This window comes from Gracilinanus agilis, chromosome 1 (genome assembly GCF_016433145.1).
Source record: "Gracilinanus agilis isolate LMUSP501 chromosome 1, AgileGrace, whole genome shotgun sequence".
NCBI lineage: Eukaryota > Metazoa > Chordata > Mammalia > Didelphimorphia > Didelphidae > Gracilinanus > Gracilinanus agilis.
Window position 1 is genome coordinate 512,712,364 of NC_058130.1, and position 20,009 is coordinate 512,732,372.

Sequence of the window (20,009 nt, forward strand, 5' to 3'; positions counted from 1 at the left end):
CAGTTGTGGACCAAACAAAATACTCACCATGCAATATATATGTAATGGTTATCTGCATTTGTACCTTACCCTTTTAGCAGGGTAAATTCCTTGTGGAGAAGGGACTGTGTCTTATCTGAATTTAGTATATTTAGAATTTAGTATTTGCTCCAGCGAGGGGCACAATGGATAGAGTATGGGGAGTGGAGTCGGGAAGGTTCATCTTTCTGAGTTCAAATCTAATCTCAGACATTTCCTAGTACTGTGACTCCAGGCAACTGACTTAACCCTTTTTGCCTCAGTTTGTTCAACTGCAACGTGAGCTGGAGAAGGAAATAGCAAAGCACCCCACTCTCCCAGTGTCTTTGTCAACAAAACCCCAGATTGGATCATGAAGAGTCAGACTTGACTGAAAGAGTGAATAATAAAAATTTTTTCCATTTCCTTCTTCTGCATATAGCAAATACTTATAAATATTTAATGAATGACCTAGTGTTGTAGTTTTTTTTTTTTTTTTTTAAACCCTTACCTTCCGTCTTAGAGTCAATACTGTGTATTGGTTCCAAGGCAGTAGAATGGTAAGGGTAGGCAATGGGGGTCAAGTGACTCGCCCAGGGTCACACAGCTGGGAAGTGTCTGAGGCCGGATTTGAACCTAGGACCTCCCGTCTCTAGGCCTGACTCTCAATCCACTGAGCTACCCAGCTGCCCCCTGTTGTAGTTCTTTTAAAAAGTATTCATTCTCTTGTTTTTGAATCATTCTAATCCTACAATTTATATGATAGAATGCCAGTTGTTTTTTTTTGAATGCCAAATATTTGCTTAATTCCTCTTAGGTGTCAAGCAACTGATTTTGGTGAACACTTTGCTGTCATACTATTAACTTCTATCAGTTACTGTTTTTTTAAGGCTTAAGGACATGTTTTGCTACTTTCCCCCTACTTCCAGCCCTTTCTATATATTATTATCCCTGATAATAATATACAGGATGTTTTTCAAAATATTAAAATGTAGTTGTGATGTGACCTCTGATTTTTACACGTGTGGGTTGATGGTAACTTGTCTGGTGTTTTCCCCATCTCTGCCCTGATTTCTGTACTGTAAGGGCATGACATCTGGCCATAGAACCACAAGCCATGAGCTGGCTCTGGACTAGCCATAAAGAGGCATTGTTAAGGAGTAGAAAACAAAAAGGTCTGTCACACTAGTTTACTGAAGGGTACTCATGTCCTTGCCTGCCACATTTCTGGGGGTGGTAAAGGATCTTTGATTTTGCATGGAAATGCTTTGATAGAATAAGTAACTAAATTAAATTTATAACCTTAAGTCATTTCTGTGTAGAGAGATAGAGCAAGGGTATGCCTTGTTTTACATAACAATTTGATTCCTTGAAGTGTCACATATAAATCTGATCTCTATAAATTAATTCACATTCTCTGTGTAGTTAGGAAACTTGCTCTTGAAATAATTCTATAGGGAAAAAAAGATTATCTCAATTTTACAGATAAGGAAGCTGAGGTCCAGTAAAGATTGAGTGACTTGCCTGGAGGTCACACAGCTATTAAGTATCTCAAGTGGGCTTAACCCAAGGTCTTCCCCTGAGTCCTAGGCTGGTACTCTATCCACTGTGCCCTTCTTCCTCTCTCATCAGAAATCTATTTCTAGCATTTACTATAATTTTCCCCAAGATACTGTAGCTTATTTGTTTCTTGAGTCACCATTCTTGTAGTGTATTTACCTTTCAATTTGATTTTCTAGTTTTTCATTTCTGTGTTCTTTGAGCCAAAGGTCAGATGTCATTCTCACACTCTTTTTTGTTAGTAACTGTTAGATCTTATACAGCTTTACTTTAAATTGGTATCTCAGCTTTCAAGATCCTAAAGTTGTCCTCTGTTTAACTTAGGTGACACTTTGATATTGTATATAGGTTGTCTTTAAAGTTGGATGTGAGGTTGAGATTCCCTTTCATGACGACAAGTAGGTTAGAAGATATCTTCCACCATATAACTCTTTGTTACTTTGGACAAGTGATGTAAACTTTCTGAACCTCAATTTATACTTCTTTAAAATAATGCCTATCCTTCCATGTATTTCATAAGATTGTTGTATCCATGCATTTAGGAGTCCATTAAAAACCAAAAAACACCTTGCACAAATTTGTTATATTATTATTTTCTTAATGCTAGTTGCAATGCCTGAAATATTTCTCCCCATTTTGTTCTTGATTACACTTCTTAAAGTATTGCTTTTTACCCCAGATCAATACTGAAGAACATGTGGATGCAGCTGACCAGGAAGTTATCTTGTGGGATCACAATATTCCTGAAGATATTTTGAGGGAGATAACCAAACCCAAGGAAGTTCCAGCAGAAAGTGTTACTGTCTGGATTGATCCACTTGATGCTACACAGGAATATACAGGTAATTTTAGATTAGCTGATCATTATAAACTAAAGAATTAAGACAACCACAGTTGTCTTGGTCTAGTGTCAGTCTAAGAGGAAACTTTTTTTTTTTTTAGTGAAACTCTTAAAACAACTTACTGAATGCAGTATAGCATGAGGAATAGATGAACTGTGGGGCCCTCTCTTGCTTTAAACTGTAGTGATCCTAGCATCTCATTCCTGCAACTTTAAAAAGTCAACCTTTATTTTCCCCAGTTAGGTTGAATGTACTGAAATGTCTTGAGCAAGGCAGTGATGTTATTTTCCATCCATAGACATAGATGATTAATATTTGTATTGTGAATGCAGCTAGGTGACTCAGTGAATAGAGCTAGTCCTGGAGATAGGAGGTCTTGGATTCAAATTTGGCCTCAGACACTTCTTAGCTGTGTGACCCTGGTCACTTAACCGTAATTGCCTAGCCCTTACCACTTTTCTGCCTTAGAACTAATTCTTAGAATTGATTCTAATACAAGATATAAGGGTTTATTTTCTATGTTTTAAAATATATGCACATATTTAAATTTTAAGATTTAAATATATATTTACAATTTACAATTTTAAAATTTAAATATAAAATAATATAAAAAATATATAATCCACCTCTCATTTTCTTCATTTCTCAAATGAGCAGGACAAGGAAATTGCAAACCACTTCATTATGTTTGCCAAGAAAACCCCAAATGGGGTCACAGTGAGTTGGACATAACTGAAAACAACTAAACTACAACAAAATTCTGGCTTCATCTCTTTATAGATGAAGAGATGGAAGGCCAGGTTGGTTGAGTGATTTACCTGTGAGCAAATAGGTCTAATTAGTGACTGAATGAAGACTAGAATCTAGCCAACATTTATCTAGAATCTTTTCACAACTACTTCCTTTTTCAACAACACATTGACTTCTGAGGTGGTTTAATCACTTAATCTTTAAGCAGTTTTAGATTTATAGATTTAAGTTAACTGACCCAAGCATAGAGCCTTTTAATAAATAAAAGGATTATACTCAAACCTTTCATGGTCAATCCATTCTCTAACGTTAATCCTTTCTCTAATAACCATGATTTAGTTATTCCCAGGACCCAGATTCATAAGCGCACTGATCAAAAAGCAACCTTATGGATTATCTCTTCCAACCTGTACCCTAACAGGATTCTACTCTAAAACATATATAACATATATAACAGATGCTTATATAGTTCATGCTTGAAGGCTTGAAGCAACAGGGAACTGACTCCTGAAGCAGTTCATTCCATTTTTGGGTAGCCTTAATTATTATGAAGTTTTTCCTTTTTCTGATACCTTGTGAAACAACCTATTCCATTTCCGGTCTGTTTTTCCATATGCTGAAATAAAATATGCTTCTCTATATTTCTACTCATAGAATAGTTATGTAGTGTGGTGGACAGAATGCTTGAGTTAAAATCTTGCCTCAGATACCTACTAGCTGTTTGCCTCAGTTTCCTCATCTGTCAAATGAGCTGGAGAAGGAAATGGCAAACTACTCCAGTTTCTTTGCCAAGAAAACCCCAAAGGGGGTCACAAAGAATCTGAACAACAACTTCCACTGATAATTCCTGTTGTGACTAAGAAGAAATTTAATAATTCTACCACATCTGGAATGTAGTCCCTCTAATTCTTTCTTTTTCTTAGTAATCCCCTTCAAAGAAAAAGAGTCATCATGTCATCCTGTATGGCAGGCTGAGCTTGAATTCAAGAAGACCTAAATTTAGATTCCCTTTGACTAGTAGAAATGTTGTTTAGATGTCTCTTCCTACCCCTTCTGTGTTTGTACAGTTGATTTTTAAAAATTCAAAAAATAGAACTTTATATTTTCTCTATTAAATTTTATCCTATCAGATTTGGTCCTTAGTCAGTTTGTAGTTCCTGATTTTAGTCTTTCAGTTTGTGAGCTGTCTCCTATTTTCATATTTAATATGAAATTTTTATTATTAATAAACATGATCTGTGCCTTTATCCAGTTCAGCAATTAAATTGTCAGAGAGAACAGGTCCAAGGAGAGATCCTTGTTACACTCCACTAGAGACTTCTCAAAATTGATATTGATCCACTAATCAAAACTAATTAATCTCATTATTCATCAGTTCCAGAAATGCTTATTTAGATACTGTTATGCCTTATGAAAATCTAAAGTATGATATGTATACAGTATTTCCCTTTTTAGCCTTTCTGATAACCAATCTTGACCAAAAAAAATGAAATTAGTTTTAGTCTAAGATGACTTTTCGAATAATTCATGCTGTCTCCTAGTTATCACTATTTTCTTTTATAAATGCTTGCAAGCTTACCTATTAATATTATCTTTGACAGTTTTTTCCCTTACTTGAACTCAATTCTATTTGTCTTTTGTTTGAAGAACCCAAATTCTCCCCAATTAAAAAAGAAGTTGGGACAACATTTACCTTTTTCCTATCTTAAAAGTACTTTTCCTATTCTCCACAATTTTTTTTCAAAAATCATTGACAATAACACACAAAAACACCTGAATATTTTTCTGTGCCTTGTGATATAGTTATACAGGTCTGGTGACTTGAACATTTTGTGGGCAAGTCTCTGTTTTCTTAACTTGTCCTGCTCATCTAGATTTTCTTCTTACTGCTAACTGTTTTTGTTTTATCCTTCTCAGTTTGAAGATAATTTTCCTTAGTAAAGGAAATTTTTTAAAAATTGAGTCATTCAACCTTCTCTTTGACTTTTGTCATCATCTTTCCATACTGAGAATGAACCTTCTCTCTTTGATTTATTTTTCCTACAAACATGACTAAAAAAGTCATTTTGTTGTCCTTAACATTCAATTCACTGTGAGCATTAGTTCCTTACACTGTCTTTATAGGACTATGCCACATACATATTAGCTTTTTTCATCAGAATTTTATTCTATTACTACACTCTTTATCACCCTGAACTTACTCATTAATACATAGGGTTTTTTCTGCCTCTCTGAATTTCTTTAAACTCTATCGTATTCCCTTTCTGCAAAATAAGAATGCAAGTCATACTATATATGACTTTCCCTTCATAATATATCAGAAATCCTTAAAGTTTCTCCGAGATCACTCTGAGATTGCTTCAATCCATGCTTCCCATTTCAAAAAATTTTCTTAATGTTTTTTCTTTTTATTACATTTCAGCATTTACCCTCTTTGTCCTTCTCTTGTGACAAAGAAAAGGAAATAAGTAAAAATATCCAATATAGTGGAGATTGATTTGATTTAATTTATTCTCATGGTTTTGCTTATTTCAGTCTGTCATTCATATGCCATTCCATTCATCTGCCATAAGTTTTTGGTTTTGTTTTTTTAACTTTTTCTCACTTAATGGACACCAACTTTCTTTCTTGTTCTTTGCTAATACATACAGTTTTATTGTGAAGAATAATAGCATTTGCATTCCAGAGTGGTTGTGAAGATAAAATGAGATAATAATTATAAAGTTCTTAGCACAGAACCCAGGATAGAGTAATTTCTTTTAAAATGTCATTATTATTATTATTGTTATCATCACCATCATCATCATCAAATATAATGGACCTTTGTTTCTGACTTAAGCATATGCCCAATGGTGAGATCTTTAGGTCAAAGGGTAGTTTCTTGCTATGCCAATTTTGGAAACTATTTTCTCCTTCTTGGTTAGAATACCAGTTCCTCCACTGAAGAAAATACTCCATACCCTAGGCCCAGTTGTTAAAACCAATTCTTTAAGAAGGTGGAGAAAGCTTCAGGAGAGGAATTATTTATCAAGAATTATACTTTTAGGAGAAGAGAATTCCAACATATTACTAATAGAGCTTGTCTTGTTCCTTTTTGTAATTTGTTTCTTTGTTTGTAATTTGTTTTGTAATTTGTTTTGTATTTTGTTTGTAATTTGTTTCTTTTTGCATGTGATGGCTACTGCCATTTCTTCTGAGAGTTTGAGGCCTCTTTCATAGTTTTGAGCTGTAGTTGGGATAAATCAGCCCAGGTTAGATCAAAGCTTCTGTGCCCAACAGCCTATGGGATCAGTCCTGGAAGTAGCCATTGCACTCCCTACCTGGGTTAGGATAGGGAGACCTAGTCTCCCACCCCCCCAAAACTCAGTTCCTTGATTTTGATGTCTGTTTCCTCTTCCTGATTTGGTGATCTTTAGTATACTCCTGGTTGATTTTTCCCTCCATTGGTCATCATCTGATTGTTCTTTACCACCCTTTTCCTTAATAGATTTCCTTACCTGAATCAATCTTCCCAATATTCAGTGCTTTTCCATTATACCTTTTATCTACGTTGTCCTTTCTGAATAAATATACCCCTTAACAGCCATAGTCCCCCAATTTTATAAATATTTACTAAATGATTTTTACTTCTTTTGAATTATATCCTTAATTACAGAACCCAACTAAATACACCTTCAGTTGACTAGAAGATGTTTTTGTTGTCCTTTGCTTTCAGGGAAAAGAAGTAGGTCCAGGAAAACAAAAGTATTAGGGATTGACTAAAAATCAGAGTTAGTTTAATCTCGTGGAACTTTTTACAAAGCCAGTATACCCAATACAAGGAGATTTGATATTCAGAATGATGACCTTCATGCTCTGGCTCTGCTACGTAAGTGCCATGAGCAAATCATATTCCTTCTTCTGGCCTCAGTTTCCTCATCTGTAAAATGAAAGTTTGAGCTCTTAGAAATAACCTCCAAAGATACTTTTAACTAACTGTAAGACTCTAACATTCTGAATCATCAAAAAGATTAAATTCTATTAAACATGCCTATTTAATGTCATGTTTATTGATATACTGATCTCTTAATCAAAAGTGTAGAGATTATGCACATTCTAGTTTCTAAACAAATCGTTTTCTGATTTGACAAGAAAATTCAATTCAATGCAGTACTCCATTCCCTTACATTTCCTTTGAATCCAGGATTTATCTCATATACATTTGTGACCTTGGTGATGCACAGGATGATTCATGATAGAAGCTTTGAAACGTTTGACCTTCCAGTCACTTTGCAAGTTGGGACACAAAAAGAATATATTTATCTGGATGAAGTACATTGGACATAGACATGATGAAACAAATAATCTTCCATAGGAGTGGACTAATGAAAAATAGCATTTACTTTGTATTTGCAAAGGGCATCTCCTGGGGTAAGAACATATAGCCTGATTTATCAAGGAAGCTACATGTATTTTAGGGCAGACTTGCCCCACTGAACCATTTCCTATCACCTTAAAAATTATGTTTAAAATAAAGCAGAAAGGAACCTTTTGTTATAAAAGCTGACCTGGATTAATCTGGATTTATATTTTGTGACTTTAACCATTACTTTTGTTTTGTTTTCCCTCTAGAGGATCTTCGGAAGTATGTCACTACAATGGTGTGCGTAGCCGTCAATGGTAAACCTGTGCTGGGAGTCATTCATAAGCCATTCTCTGCTTATACAGGTATCCTTTTGTCCTGCTTCACTGTCTTGTTCTCTTAGCCTAACTGTGAATCTGATGTTCGTAGTGGTTGAGCTCATACCAAACTGCCATCAGATGCCCAGAAAACATTGAGCTTAAAGCTTAATTTATCACCACAAAGATCCCGTTTTCCAGATTGGACTGTGGCTACTGACAGAGGGTCTAAGAGCAGGAGTATGAATGTCTGAGGCTCTAAGTGTGTATTAAACTGAATGTGTCTCCTGCTATTTCCAAACCAACTCAGAATTACATTTGGTTAATTTTTTACCCCTTCTCTTCTCTTTTATTGCAAATAACTTAAAATTGCCCATGATTGATAATTAGGTAAATATAATGTTTTAACAACGCTACACCCTGAGTATTTCTGTCTATTACAGAACACCTAACTGACCTTGTAGCTATTTTTCCATCAGAATATCAGCTTTCCTTTTAGGGGTTAATGTATATGTTTGGTTTGGTATCTCCTACCAGTAATGCAGTTGCATAATCCAGGCTGCAGGGCACATGCATGTCTTGAATATTCCTTGTAAGAACCCTGTGAGGGTCAAAGATTGAACATAGAAAGGTGGAATAATGTTATCCAAAGATACAGCAAATTTTAGTTTGACTAATGTATTTTGTTTTTGTCTCCTCTGTTAGGAATTTTGCTCCTTGAGCTCCACTTTTTTCTAGAACCCTCCTTTCCAACACAAACTAATAAGCTTAAAAATTTTTTTTCCCCTTTCTCCCTCCTCTCCAAGAAAGGAAAGTTTGTACATAGGCTGTACATAATACTATCATATAATAACATATTTCCCTGACCATCACATTGTGAAACAAGACATATATTGCTTAGAGAAAAATTCATGGAGGGGGAAAAAAGTGAAGAATGATGTATTACAGTCTGCATTTGGACTTCATCTGCCTCTTCTGTGGCAGTGGATACTTATATAATATAATAATTGTAATAAATAATATTATTATGTGTATTTATTTATACTGCTTATACTTTTTAATTTACTTATACTCCTATATTTGTTTGTTTGTTACATTAAAATTCCCAAGTGTTGTCTCCCTTCTGCACTAGAGAAGGCATCATTTAACAAAAAGATGTATGCATACATATAAAACTATGTCTTGCTTGTTCCTTTTTATCATTTATGTCTCTGAAGGTCGGCATACAAATCATTCTTTTTTTTTAAATTTTTTTTTTATTTTAAACCCTTAACTTCTGTGCGTTGACTCATAGGTGGAAGAGTGGTAAGGGCAGGCAATGGGGGTCAAGTGACTTGCCCAGGGTCACACAGCTGGGCAAATCATTCTTTAAACAATATTTCTGTTGTAGCATATAATGTTCTCTTGGTTCTGTTCATTTCATTCTTCATAATTTCACGCGTGTCTTTCTACGATTTTTTTTTAATTAGTCTGCTTTTCATTTCTTATGGCAAGGCAATATTCCATCATAGTCATGTGCCACAACTTGTTTAGCCATTCCACAGTCTCCTCAATTTCCAGGTCCTTTGAGTACATGGGGAACAAATCACAACATAGTTAATCTTGCACATACCAGGCATTATTATTGTTAAAATTGTTTAAAATTCAGGAATCATGATTGATTTAGTCAGAGCTATTATGAGTTAAGTGCTTAACTTGGAATAATGGAAGAGAAGCCTCATTTGTCCTAATGAAAAAATTGCTTTCAAAAACACAGTTTCCTTACTTTCAAATATTATTCCTCCCTTAATAAAATATTTTTAAAGCAGATCTTGACTAAAAAAATGTCATTTGTCACATTTTTAGTGACTTCTTATAAAGACAAATAGTTTTTATTAGGAAAAATTATCTTCTGAATTTGATACTTTAAAATGGAGTCTACCTTTCATTCTGACTCAAATTCCTACTTAAATGCAAAGTAATATATTAGTGCAAAGTGTGGTTACAAAAACAAATCCTTTCTTTAATGAGATTACATTCCAAAAGCCAGATATATCATATGTACATATAAGTGACTATAAGGTAATTTGAGTAGGGAGACTGCATTAGCACTAGGTTTTGGAAGGGGAGAATGATGAAAGTTTTTATGGAAGCAGGAGCACATCAGGGTGTCCAGAGAGTGAAGAACCAAGGATGATTCCAAGGTTGCAACTTGAATGTCTGTAAGAATTGTGATCCCTCCACAGAAATAGGCAAGTAGGGAAGAGGTTTCTTTCTTTCTTTTTCTTCTTCTTCTTCTTCTTTTTTTTTGGTTAAACCCTTAACTTCTCTTTAAGAATCAGTATTGGTTCCAAAGCAGATGAGCACTGAGGGCTAGGCAATGGGGGTTAAATGACTTGCTAGGGTCACATAGCTAGGAAGTATCAGATGTCAGATTTGAACCCAGGTCCTCCTATCTCTCAGACTGGCACTCAACCCAGATAGTCTCCTAGCTGCCCCAGAAGTGTGGTTTTTAAGGGAAGGTATAACAAATTTTGTCAGATATGATGACATCTAGTTGGAGATGTTGAAAGAAAGGGGAAAAAGACAGTAGTGAGAAAGGATTAAATTAATAATATGTGCTAAATGCTTTACAAATATCTCATTTGATCTTCACAACAACCCTGGGAGATAGGTGCTATTAGTACTTCTATTTTAGAGTTGAAAAAACTGATACACTCAAGTAACTTGATCAGGGTCACATTGAAGAAGTGTCTGAGGTTGGATTTGAACTCATCTTCTTGACTCCAGTTCCTGACTCTTTATCCACTGTACCACTTGTCAGAGGGCAGGTGATGATGTGGAACTGGAGACCAGGAGAGAGCCCAGATCTAGTCTCTGGGAGTTAAACGCATAGACATTATAATTAACAGATGGAAGCTGATGAGATGTCTGAAAGAGATAAAGTGAAAGATAGAGCTTTGGGATATACACCACAGTTAGGGCATGGAGTATGGAGGATTCTAGATTTGGGGGTTGGTGCGGATTCATTTTAGAAGGAGGAGAGAAAACTCTTAAAGAACTGGAGGCTAGTTAATATTCAGAGTTCTTTTGGGTGGGAAAAGAGGCTTTAGGCTGTCATTGCTAGTCTTTTGACAGTGCCTCAACTTTTCTGTTGGATTTTGGGGGGAGAAGGGGACTGGTTTCCTCAGGTCTTCTTCATTCAATGGGTTGGGGAGGATACTGTATTCCTTACAATAAAGTAGCAAGAGATTAAAGGACAGAGATCAGTGTCCAGTTAAACTGGCAAACTAGAAGATGAAGTCTATTAAGGAAGGGGGGAAGGAGAATAAAAAAGGGAGTGATTGAACAGGAAATACAAAGAAGAGCTTCAGTGAAAATAAAGAAGTATAGAATGAAGCACAGGGAGTATTGGCAGGATTGGAGGTTATACCCAGAGGAATTTCTGGGTTCCAGATCAGAGAGGAACGGTTATGGGATAAATGAGATCCAAGATAAAAATATTCCTCTGGCTAGTTAAGATGGAGTGAGAAGGCCATTTGAAAGTCAATTAACTAGATCAGAATGTTGTTGAAGACCCTACATAAGAGTACAGATTTTAGAGAAGATGACTTTGAGCCTGAAACTAAAAGGAAGAAATAATCTGTAAACCAGTAAATATGTGACAAAAATCTGGAATGGATGAATGAAAGGAAGTACAGAGTAGTGGTTAGGGAGGGATAGGGTTCAGAAGAGGTATTTTCAAAGTGACAAAATAAAAAGATCAGACTTCTGGCACACCATTTCTGAAGGTACAAGAGTTCTAGAGATGGTGGCATGAAAAAGCCCAAAGATGCATGGTCCTTCAAAAACAGATCTATGCTCTATAGAAGTCGCAGAGATCTATAGATCTGACCTTTATCTTTTTAACTCTAGACTATTATTACCAACTTATAGGTATCTTTAATTCATCTAATTCTCTTTTTCCCACACCATGATCTTTCATCTTTGGCTCTTCACCCTCCCTCTCTTCACCTCACCAGCCAGTTACTACATCTTGCAAATTCTGCCTTGGCAGCATCTCTTTGATCTCTCATTGGCTATCCTTTGAGTTCAGACCATTATCATTACCTTTCAGACAATTTCCTCATAATTGGTCCCCATGACTTAACTCTCTTCCATACTTCATCAGTCTACCTCATAGTTACCAAAGTGATTTATCTAAATCATAATCTGACTCTGCCACACCTCTACTTATAAATTCCAGTGGTTCCCTGCTGCTGCTATGATAAAATATAGACTTCTTATTGTCATTAGCCCTCCCCATGCATGGCATTCCATCTTTTCACTTCTGCAACTTTGCCCTTTTGCCTTTTTTGTTGTTCACTTGTCTCAGTTGTATCTGACTCTTTGTGACCCCATTTGGGATTTTCTTGGCAAAGATAATGGTTTACCATTTCCTTTTCCAGCTTGTTTGACAGATGAGGAAACTGAGGCAAACTGGGTTTGGTGACTTGTCCAGGGTCCCACAGCTAGTGAGTATCTGAGGCCAGATTTGAACTCGATCTTCCTGACTCCAAAACAGAGCTATCTAAAGCTAGCTTAAGATTCCTAAGGAGTGAGGCAATGGTTCACTGCACTGCAGCCAACTGAAGAGATACCTTTGATTACACCCTGAACACATACTGGTTCTATAGACACAAGTTATAGATATTTTGGTTGAAGGAGAGTTTTTGCACCAGAAGTTTCTCTTAAAAGTAAAAGCACAGGTAGGAACAAATACCAGAATGACCTTTGAGATTCCTTCTCATTCTTAGATGTTGTATCATGCTGGTGAATTTTTTCAGATCCTAAATCTGTTCTCTGACTTAACTGTCCTTGCCATCTTTGCATCATCTTCATATTTCAAAAGTAAGTCATCTAAGCCTTCATCCAAGTCATTGATGAAAGTGTTTAACAGGAGAGAGCCAAGCCCAGATCTCTAGGACATTCCACTTGGGACCTCATTCTGAAATGACATGATCCTTTTATGCTACCTCTTAGGGGCTGATCATTAGCCACTTCTGAACATACATAACTACACTATATTTTATTTATTTATTTGCTTCTTTATCTGTTTTATTTATCCTGTATGCTTTTTTTTTCTGTACTATATTTTAGACAAATAGTTCTAACACTTTTTGGTCTTAGGATCCCCTTCACACCCTTAAAATTTATATAAGGTCTACACTCTCCTTGCAAAAAGTTTCTATTCATAATAGCTTAAATCTATTCAATCTATACCATTATTAGAAGAAGTTAAGGTGTCTTAGTATTATGATGAAAATAGTTTTGACCTTACAGACCCATGAAAAGTCCTAGGGCTCCCTGGATACTTGGTCTGTAACTTTCCCCTCCTGTGAGATACAACAAACTTTTATGGTGGTTTCATAGCACCTAGGTAGTATAATGCAGTGAACAGAGCCCTATTTCTGGAGTCAGGAAAACCCAAGTTTTAGATAACTTACTAGCTGTACGGCCCTGGGCAAGTAGGTTAGCTTGTGCCTGCCTCAGTTTCCTCATCTGTAAACTGGAAGTAATGATAGTGTCTATTTTGCCTTGGTTTCCTCACCTATAAAAAGGGGATGATAATAGCATCTATTTCCCAAGTTGATTTTGAGGATTGAATGAGATGATATTCATAAAGTACTTTGCAAACCTTTAGAGTGCTATATAAATGCTAGCTATTATCGTTATTACTGTTAAATCAATGCTGAGCCAATTTAATGTCCCTTTGTGATAGTAACAAGACACATAGATGAAAGGGTAGAATGAATCTACTATCTTGATTTCAGTAAGTCTTTGACTTGGTCCCACATGTGACATTCTTGATTTCAGGAGCATAGACTTAAGAGTTGGAAAAGAATAGGCAAAGCCACTTAAGTCAAATGGGATTTTTAAGGCAATGGAGTACAAAAATAATACAAATTTAAAATGACTCTTAAAATTGTCATTTTTTAAACTCTTAACTTTTTTCTTTGAATCAATATTGTGTATTGTTTCCAAGGCAGAACAGAGGTAAGGGCTGTGTACCGGGGGTTTAAATGACTTTCCCAGGGTCACAGAGCTAGGAAGTATCTCAGGTCAGATTTGAACCTAGGATTTCCAGTTTCTAACCCTGACTTTCAATCCACTGAGCCACCTAGCTGCCTTCTAAAACTTATTTTTAAAAATATTTTTATATGGAGTAGTATTGTGCTATAAGGAATGATGAACAGGATGATTTCAGAAAGAACTAGAAAGAACTATGCGAACTGATTCAGAATAAAGTAAGTAGAACTAGGAGAACATTATACACAGTAACTGAAATGTTGCAGAACAATCCAATATGGTATACTTTGTTACTAATAGCAATGCAGTGATCCAGGACAATCCCAAGAAATTTATGAGAAAGAATGCTATCCACATCAAGAGAAAGAACTGTGGGAGGACAAATGCAGATTAAAGCATATATTCTATCACTTGTTTATTTGGGTGTATGATATGAGGTTTTGGTTTTATAAGATTATTCACTTACAAAAATGAATAATCTGGAAATATGCTTTGCGTGATAATACATGTAAAACCCAGATTAAATTTCTTGTCAGCTCTTGGAGGGAAAGGGAAGAAGGGAGGGAGACAACATGAATCATATAACTTTGTAAAAACTTATGTGGAAATTTGTTATTAAAATAAAATAAAGATAAAACACAAAAGGCAAAAATATTTTTATAGAATGAAATGTAATTAGATAGAAGTGATAACATTTAAACATAAAAATATCTGTTCTAAGAACACAGGATACATGCCTATGACCTTGTACATGAATGAGCAACAGTACAAATAAAAGATAATTAGAAATAAGTATTCAGAAAAAAAGATGACTTTGTGGGTCCCTGGTGATCCCAAGCCAAATATGCCAAGGAGTCATTGATACTCAAAGATTAGAAGCTAGTCCTTTTATGGCACATAAAATCAGTTACCATGGGACTTGTGATTTATTTTATATTTGTTTATTTCTCCTTTGCACTTGTGTCCTGGTCCGAGATGTGCTAGCCTTTTGAGCCCTGGACAAGTTATATAATCTGTCATTGCCTCATAGTTGTCTCTTTCAGGCAGGAAGTTATAAACAGAGGCATGGGGGAGGCAGGGATGTGGAGGGGAGAGGATTCCTCAAACCATTTTGAAATCATATGTCCTCTGCTCACCTTATGAGGTCAGAAGATCCCTTGAGTGCATCAGTTTCACACTCTAATCCCACAAATGAATGTCTAAACTCTCTGTATCAGGGAACTCTCCTCTTGAGTGCCTCCAAGAACATAAGCTATACGAATGCTCTTTTCAACATTTAAATGAACTGAGAGATAATGTTCTTAAACCAAAGAAGCACAAAGTAAATATCTATCCTCTTTAATTGAAGCCCTTTTCCTGCCCTTCAGACCTATTAACTCATTTATTCATGATGCATTTGTAACTTTTCCCCCCCTTTTAAGATAGCACTATACTACAATAAAACCTTAGTGAATTAAAACTCCACCAATAAGGAATTTCTGGTTGTTCAAACTTGATCTACTTTTATATTCTCTGAAAAAAGAGAACCTCCTGAGAAATATTGTAAATAGGATGCTGAGGGAATCTAGGTCACAGACGTAATGGTCTATAAGTTAATCGAGGTGTTTTGAAACTCTTACAAGCACTACATAAATTATAGTTGTTACTGTAAATATCATCTTTTTGTCATTTATTAGACAATGTGTGCTTTTAGTACAAAGTTTGAACTGTTAAGTATTTTTTTCACAAAGCCCTAATATATTTAGAGAAAGCTTCCTTTACACTTCTCTCCCAGCCAGTCCTGGGTGCTTTCAGCTTTTGCTTCTGGATTTCATTTTCTAACCCATTAATCATTTTTGCCACTCTCTGAATCTTTTCTCTGTAGTCTTGTTTTAAGCCTGGTGACCAAACCAGAAAGATTAGAGCATTGTAAGAGGAGTCTAAAAAATGTAGTATATAGCAAAAGAATATATAAAATCTTCCATGGTCAAGTATAGGTATTTAAATAGATAAATAAATGCAAGGTAATTCTATATAAAGCCAAATTGTGTGCCTAGTGGATGTGTTTAGTTGAGTTTCTCATGTATAAAACAATATACCTATTTTTTTTCCTCTAGCAAAACATTTTTCAAAAACCTATAAAGCTAAAAGTATGTTTTGTAGCAACTATTTCCATCATCGTCATATTATGAGTTTCATATTTATTAAGTGCCCTATGGTGGCTAATCTTACCATTACCCTCTAAAATTTTAAGCTGCTTTCTTGTGTAATACATAGGTGATTTAAAAAATAGATCTATACTTTTAAAATATTACGTGTATTTGTTTAAACATACAGTTTTCATAAATTGAAAGTATCAGATTTATGATTTGAAATATTCCTTTGTAGAATACCTAGTACCAAAATAAACATTTTCTTTCCCTGGTACAATACTGACCTCTAGAGAGACTATATTGCAAATTCTTTTCTTAGTAAAGAAAACAAGTTATAACTGAAGCATATTTTCTAAAGGAGTGCAGAGATTTTGTTTTGTTTTGTTATTCCTTTTTTTTCTCACCAAGATATAGTCACTGTAGAAACAAATGTTTGCTATTAAGTTTTTGCTTTAAATTGCTTCGTGTTTAGAATGTTTCTTCAAAATTCTTTTAATGTCTTTATGTTTGGGAATTTGTTGTACACTCACCATCTTTTCATCCAGGAATTACATGAGAAATAGATTTCTTCCTCCCACAGCTATAATTGTTACCTGATTGGCTTATTCAAGAACCATTTAATTAATATACTTAGTTGTAATTTGTGGGAGAAACAATGTGTTGTAGAGATAGAGATAGAGAGGGCCACCTCGTCTCAGACCAGAAATCTGCTCATTTAGATTTGATATTTGGACAAAATGAGGCATTCATAGATCATTAAACAGTTCACAAAAGGAGGTTTACTTTACTGTAGTATAGAAAGAATATTCAATAAGAAAATATTAGGAATTCATTGGATTAGATTTCCCCCCCTCCCCAAACACATGCACTCACTCTTACCTCTTTATGAAAATGTATCTGGTTAGTGGGGAATAGTGTGATGGCTACCCATATCTTGGGAAAGAGCTCAAATTGGAACTTCAGAGGGAAATTAGGTCCCAAAATAGCTTTGTGCCACATAATCCATGTATAATCCATGTTTAGGTTGGTAATGGAGAAGGGAGAACTCTGGTAGATATTGGTTTTCTCACAACCCCCAAAGACAGACTCTCTCAAGAGATCCCTGGTTAGAGTTCTATGTTTATATGGTTTTTATGCTTATTTTCAAAAGGGAAAACAAAAGCAATATGTCATCCAGACAACTCTTTGATTATGTAAATGTATTTAAAGTTAGTATAGAATTGTTCTGCTTAGCCACAGATTATGTGGTAGGACTGCCACTTTTGCCCCAGTAGCAGCATTTCAGAGGGAAAGATAAATACAGATGTTTACACACAAATACATAAACACATATGTATGCACATATATAAGCACATATATAATGCATACATGTGTGTATTTTTGTTGTGTTTCAATCGTGTCCAACTCTTCATAACCCCATTTGGGATTTTCTTGGCAAAGACACTGGAGTGCTTTGCCATTTCCTTCTCCAGATCATTTTTACATACACATATATAATTTGAATTATCTTTGGGTGGAAAACAATTTCACTTGCGTTTCGGAAAGTTACCTTTTGACAGTCCTTGATTGGAGGAGAAATTATAGAAATTAAGTTACATATTCTAAAATTATAGCATAACTTAGCTACTAGGAATTGTACCATAAATTGGCTATAGTTACAAAATGCAAATCAAGAATGAAGATAAATATCAATTTTGTAAATTAATCATATGCAATTGTTTTTGCTTATTTTAGTTAAATATAATTGCAGAAGATTCTTTTCTGAAAGGGAAAGGTTTTTTAATCATTTAAATATGTGTGTGAAACTAAAGAATAACTTCTGGTTTCAAAGGTCTGGGAGTCTTCCAGAGTTACTAATGGATGATAAATTTCCTTTCTAGCTTGGGCAATGGTGGATGGTGGCTCCAATGTGAAAGCTCGTACTTCTTACAATGAGAAGACCCCAAGGATCATTGTGTCTCGCTCCCATTCAGGCACAGTTAAACAGGTGGCTCTTCAGACATTTGGAAACCAGACTACAATCATACCTGCGGGTGGTGCCGGTATGTGACTGTTGCCTGCTTTCGTTGAGATCTATCATGATTACACAGAGATTTATCTCAGGCAGGAGGACCCCCATCAGTCATTTAGTTTAACCCACAACTGAGCAAAAATCCCCTTCCCAGTACTCCAGAAATGGTTATCCAGTGGTGGTTTGAAGACTTAAGAGTGGGGAGAATTGTACTACTGTCTGTCACTCTGAAGTGTTCTCATTGTTTGGAAGGTTTTCCTTTCCCTGAGCCAAAATCTTACACCTTGCAGATATGAAAAGTGGAAATAAGTTCCTGGAGAATTTATATATATACATATCCCCAGTACTACTGGAACTCTTTGGGGCCAAAAACTGCATCTAAAATTTTTCTGTGTCCTTATATTACCCTGCATGTAGTAGACGACTCAAGAATGTTTTTATCTGCTTTTTAAAATTTTTCTTTATCCTTAAATGAGATTCACTGTCTCCAAAGAGCAATGGTTTTTGACCATAAAATGAAGATGTTGGATGAAATAGTCTATGATTATAATTTGAAGCCATTAAGAAAAGTTACTTTTGAAAAAAATTGATAGGAAGTCATCTTTGTGATGCAAAACCATAACAGCTGTAATAATCAAATCTTGTGCCAGGAGATCAATATAGACTTTTTCTTGTATCTGGGAAATGGGGATAGTATTAAAGGTGAATATTCTTATTCTCTTCCTTTTAAGCTAATCAAGTTCAATTAGTGCAAATAGCAAGTCCTCTGAAGTGATTGAAACTTACTTAGATTTGTACTTCATATTTCCTTTGGGTTTGAACCAGTTATCATAACTGAATAATTATCATTTTGAATAGTTTGAATTTGAATACATGTGAACCCTTTAGGGGACTTGTTATTTGCACTGTTAGAGAATTAGCTATGCTTTTAAAAATTATACCTTAAGTGAGGATCAGAAATTAAAGAAGATATAGAAAGAAAGTGGGGTTTAATTCTTGAATCATGGATATACATTTTTTTCTACTTTAAATTTGGTTTTTTAAATATATACAATAATGCTTATTTGGAGATTAGACTTCAGACATTCTCAACTTATTAATAAAACTTCAATTTAAAACGTCTGAGCAGTAGCTAAACATGATTCAGCTTGGCCTATTGGAAAGACAATGGAGTCAGGGGACCTAAATTTGTGACTGGCTTTGATATAACCTGTAAGAAAATAGGGCTAAAAAATTTCATTTTTCTGCCTTATCAGTTTCATCTATAAAATGAGATGAGAGATGTTAAATTTTCAATAGTTGTTGTTTAGTTGTCTCTTATTCTCTGTGATCCCATTTGGGGTTTGTCATATCCTTTTCCATCTCATTTTATGGATTAGGAAACTGAGGCAAACAGGGTTAATTGATTTGCCCAAGGTCACGTAGCTAGTGGTGTCCAAGGCCAAATTCAAACTTGGAAAGATGCACCTTCCTGACTCCAAATCTGGCGTTTTTTTCACTGCACTACCTATGGATATTTAGATCACTTATGTTCCAACACTGTGATTTATGTTTACAAAGCACTTGACAGAATCTCTTTTGATCATCACATCAATCCTTTGAGCTTATCTTCTTTTTTGAGGATGGGGAAACCGAGTCACAAGTTCTATGATATGCACTAAGTTATAGGCATGCTACATATTCTATAGTAGAGCGTGGATCCTCTGTCTGACAGGGCCTAAGGGGAGATAGAGATTGGTCTAAGAACCTTGGGAATATGGGAAAGTGGATCAGTTAGTAATTAATAACAGAATTGCTCATCAGTAATGAGAATCAGCTGAGTTTGGTTGCAGATCATACCTCTCTAATTGATAGAATGATGTAAATTTCATGACTTTTTCCAATAGTGTACAGGAGCAGAAAAAGCAACTACCCAGCACTGAGTATTAGCAAGACAGGAGGAAAGACAGGGGAGTGGTGGATTCTTGGAAGTTAATGAGTGGATCGTTGAAACAACTAACCTTTCCTGGC

The 20,009-nt window shown here is 35.3% G+C and overlaps 1 protein-coding gene across 1 annotated transcript in view; it reads left to right on the top strand.

Moving 5' to 3' along the window:
* The window catches only part of BPNT2 (3'(2'), 5'-bisphosphate nucleotidase 2), a 58,883-nt gene that overhangs the window by 35,345 nt on the left and 3,529 nt on the right, over positions 1 to 20,009 (top strand). The window contains exons 2-4 of the mRNA XM_044657999.1: positions 2,237 to 2,399; positions 7,761 to 7,856; positions 17,869 to 18,030. Of these exons, the coding sequence (XP_044513934.1) occupies positions 2,237 to 2,399; positions 7,761 to 7,856; positions 17,869 to 18,030 (421 nt within the window). The remainder of the gene's footprint in view (positions 1 to 2,236; positions 2,400 to 7,760; positions 7,857 to 17,868; positions 18,031 to 20,009) is intronic.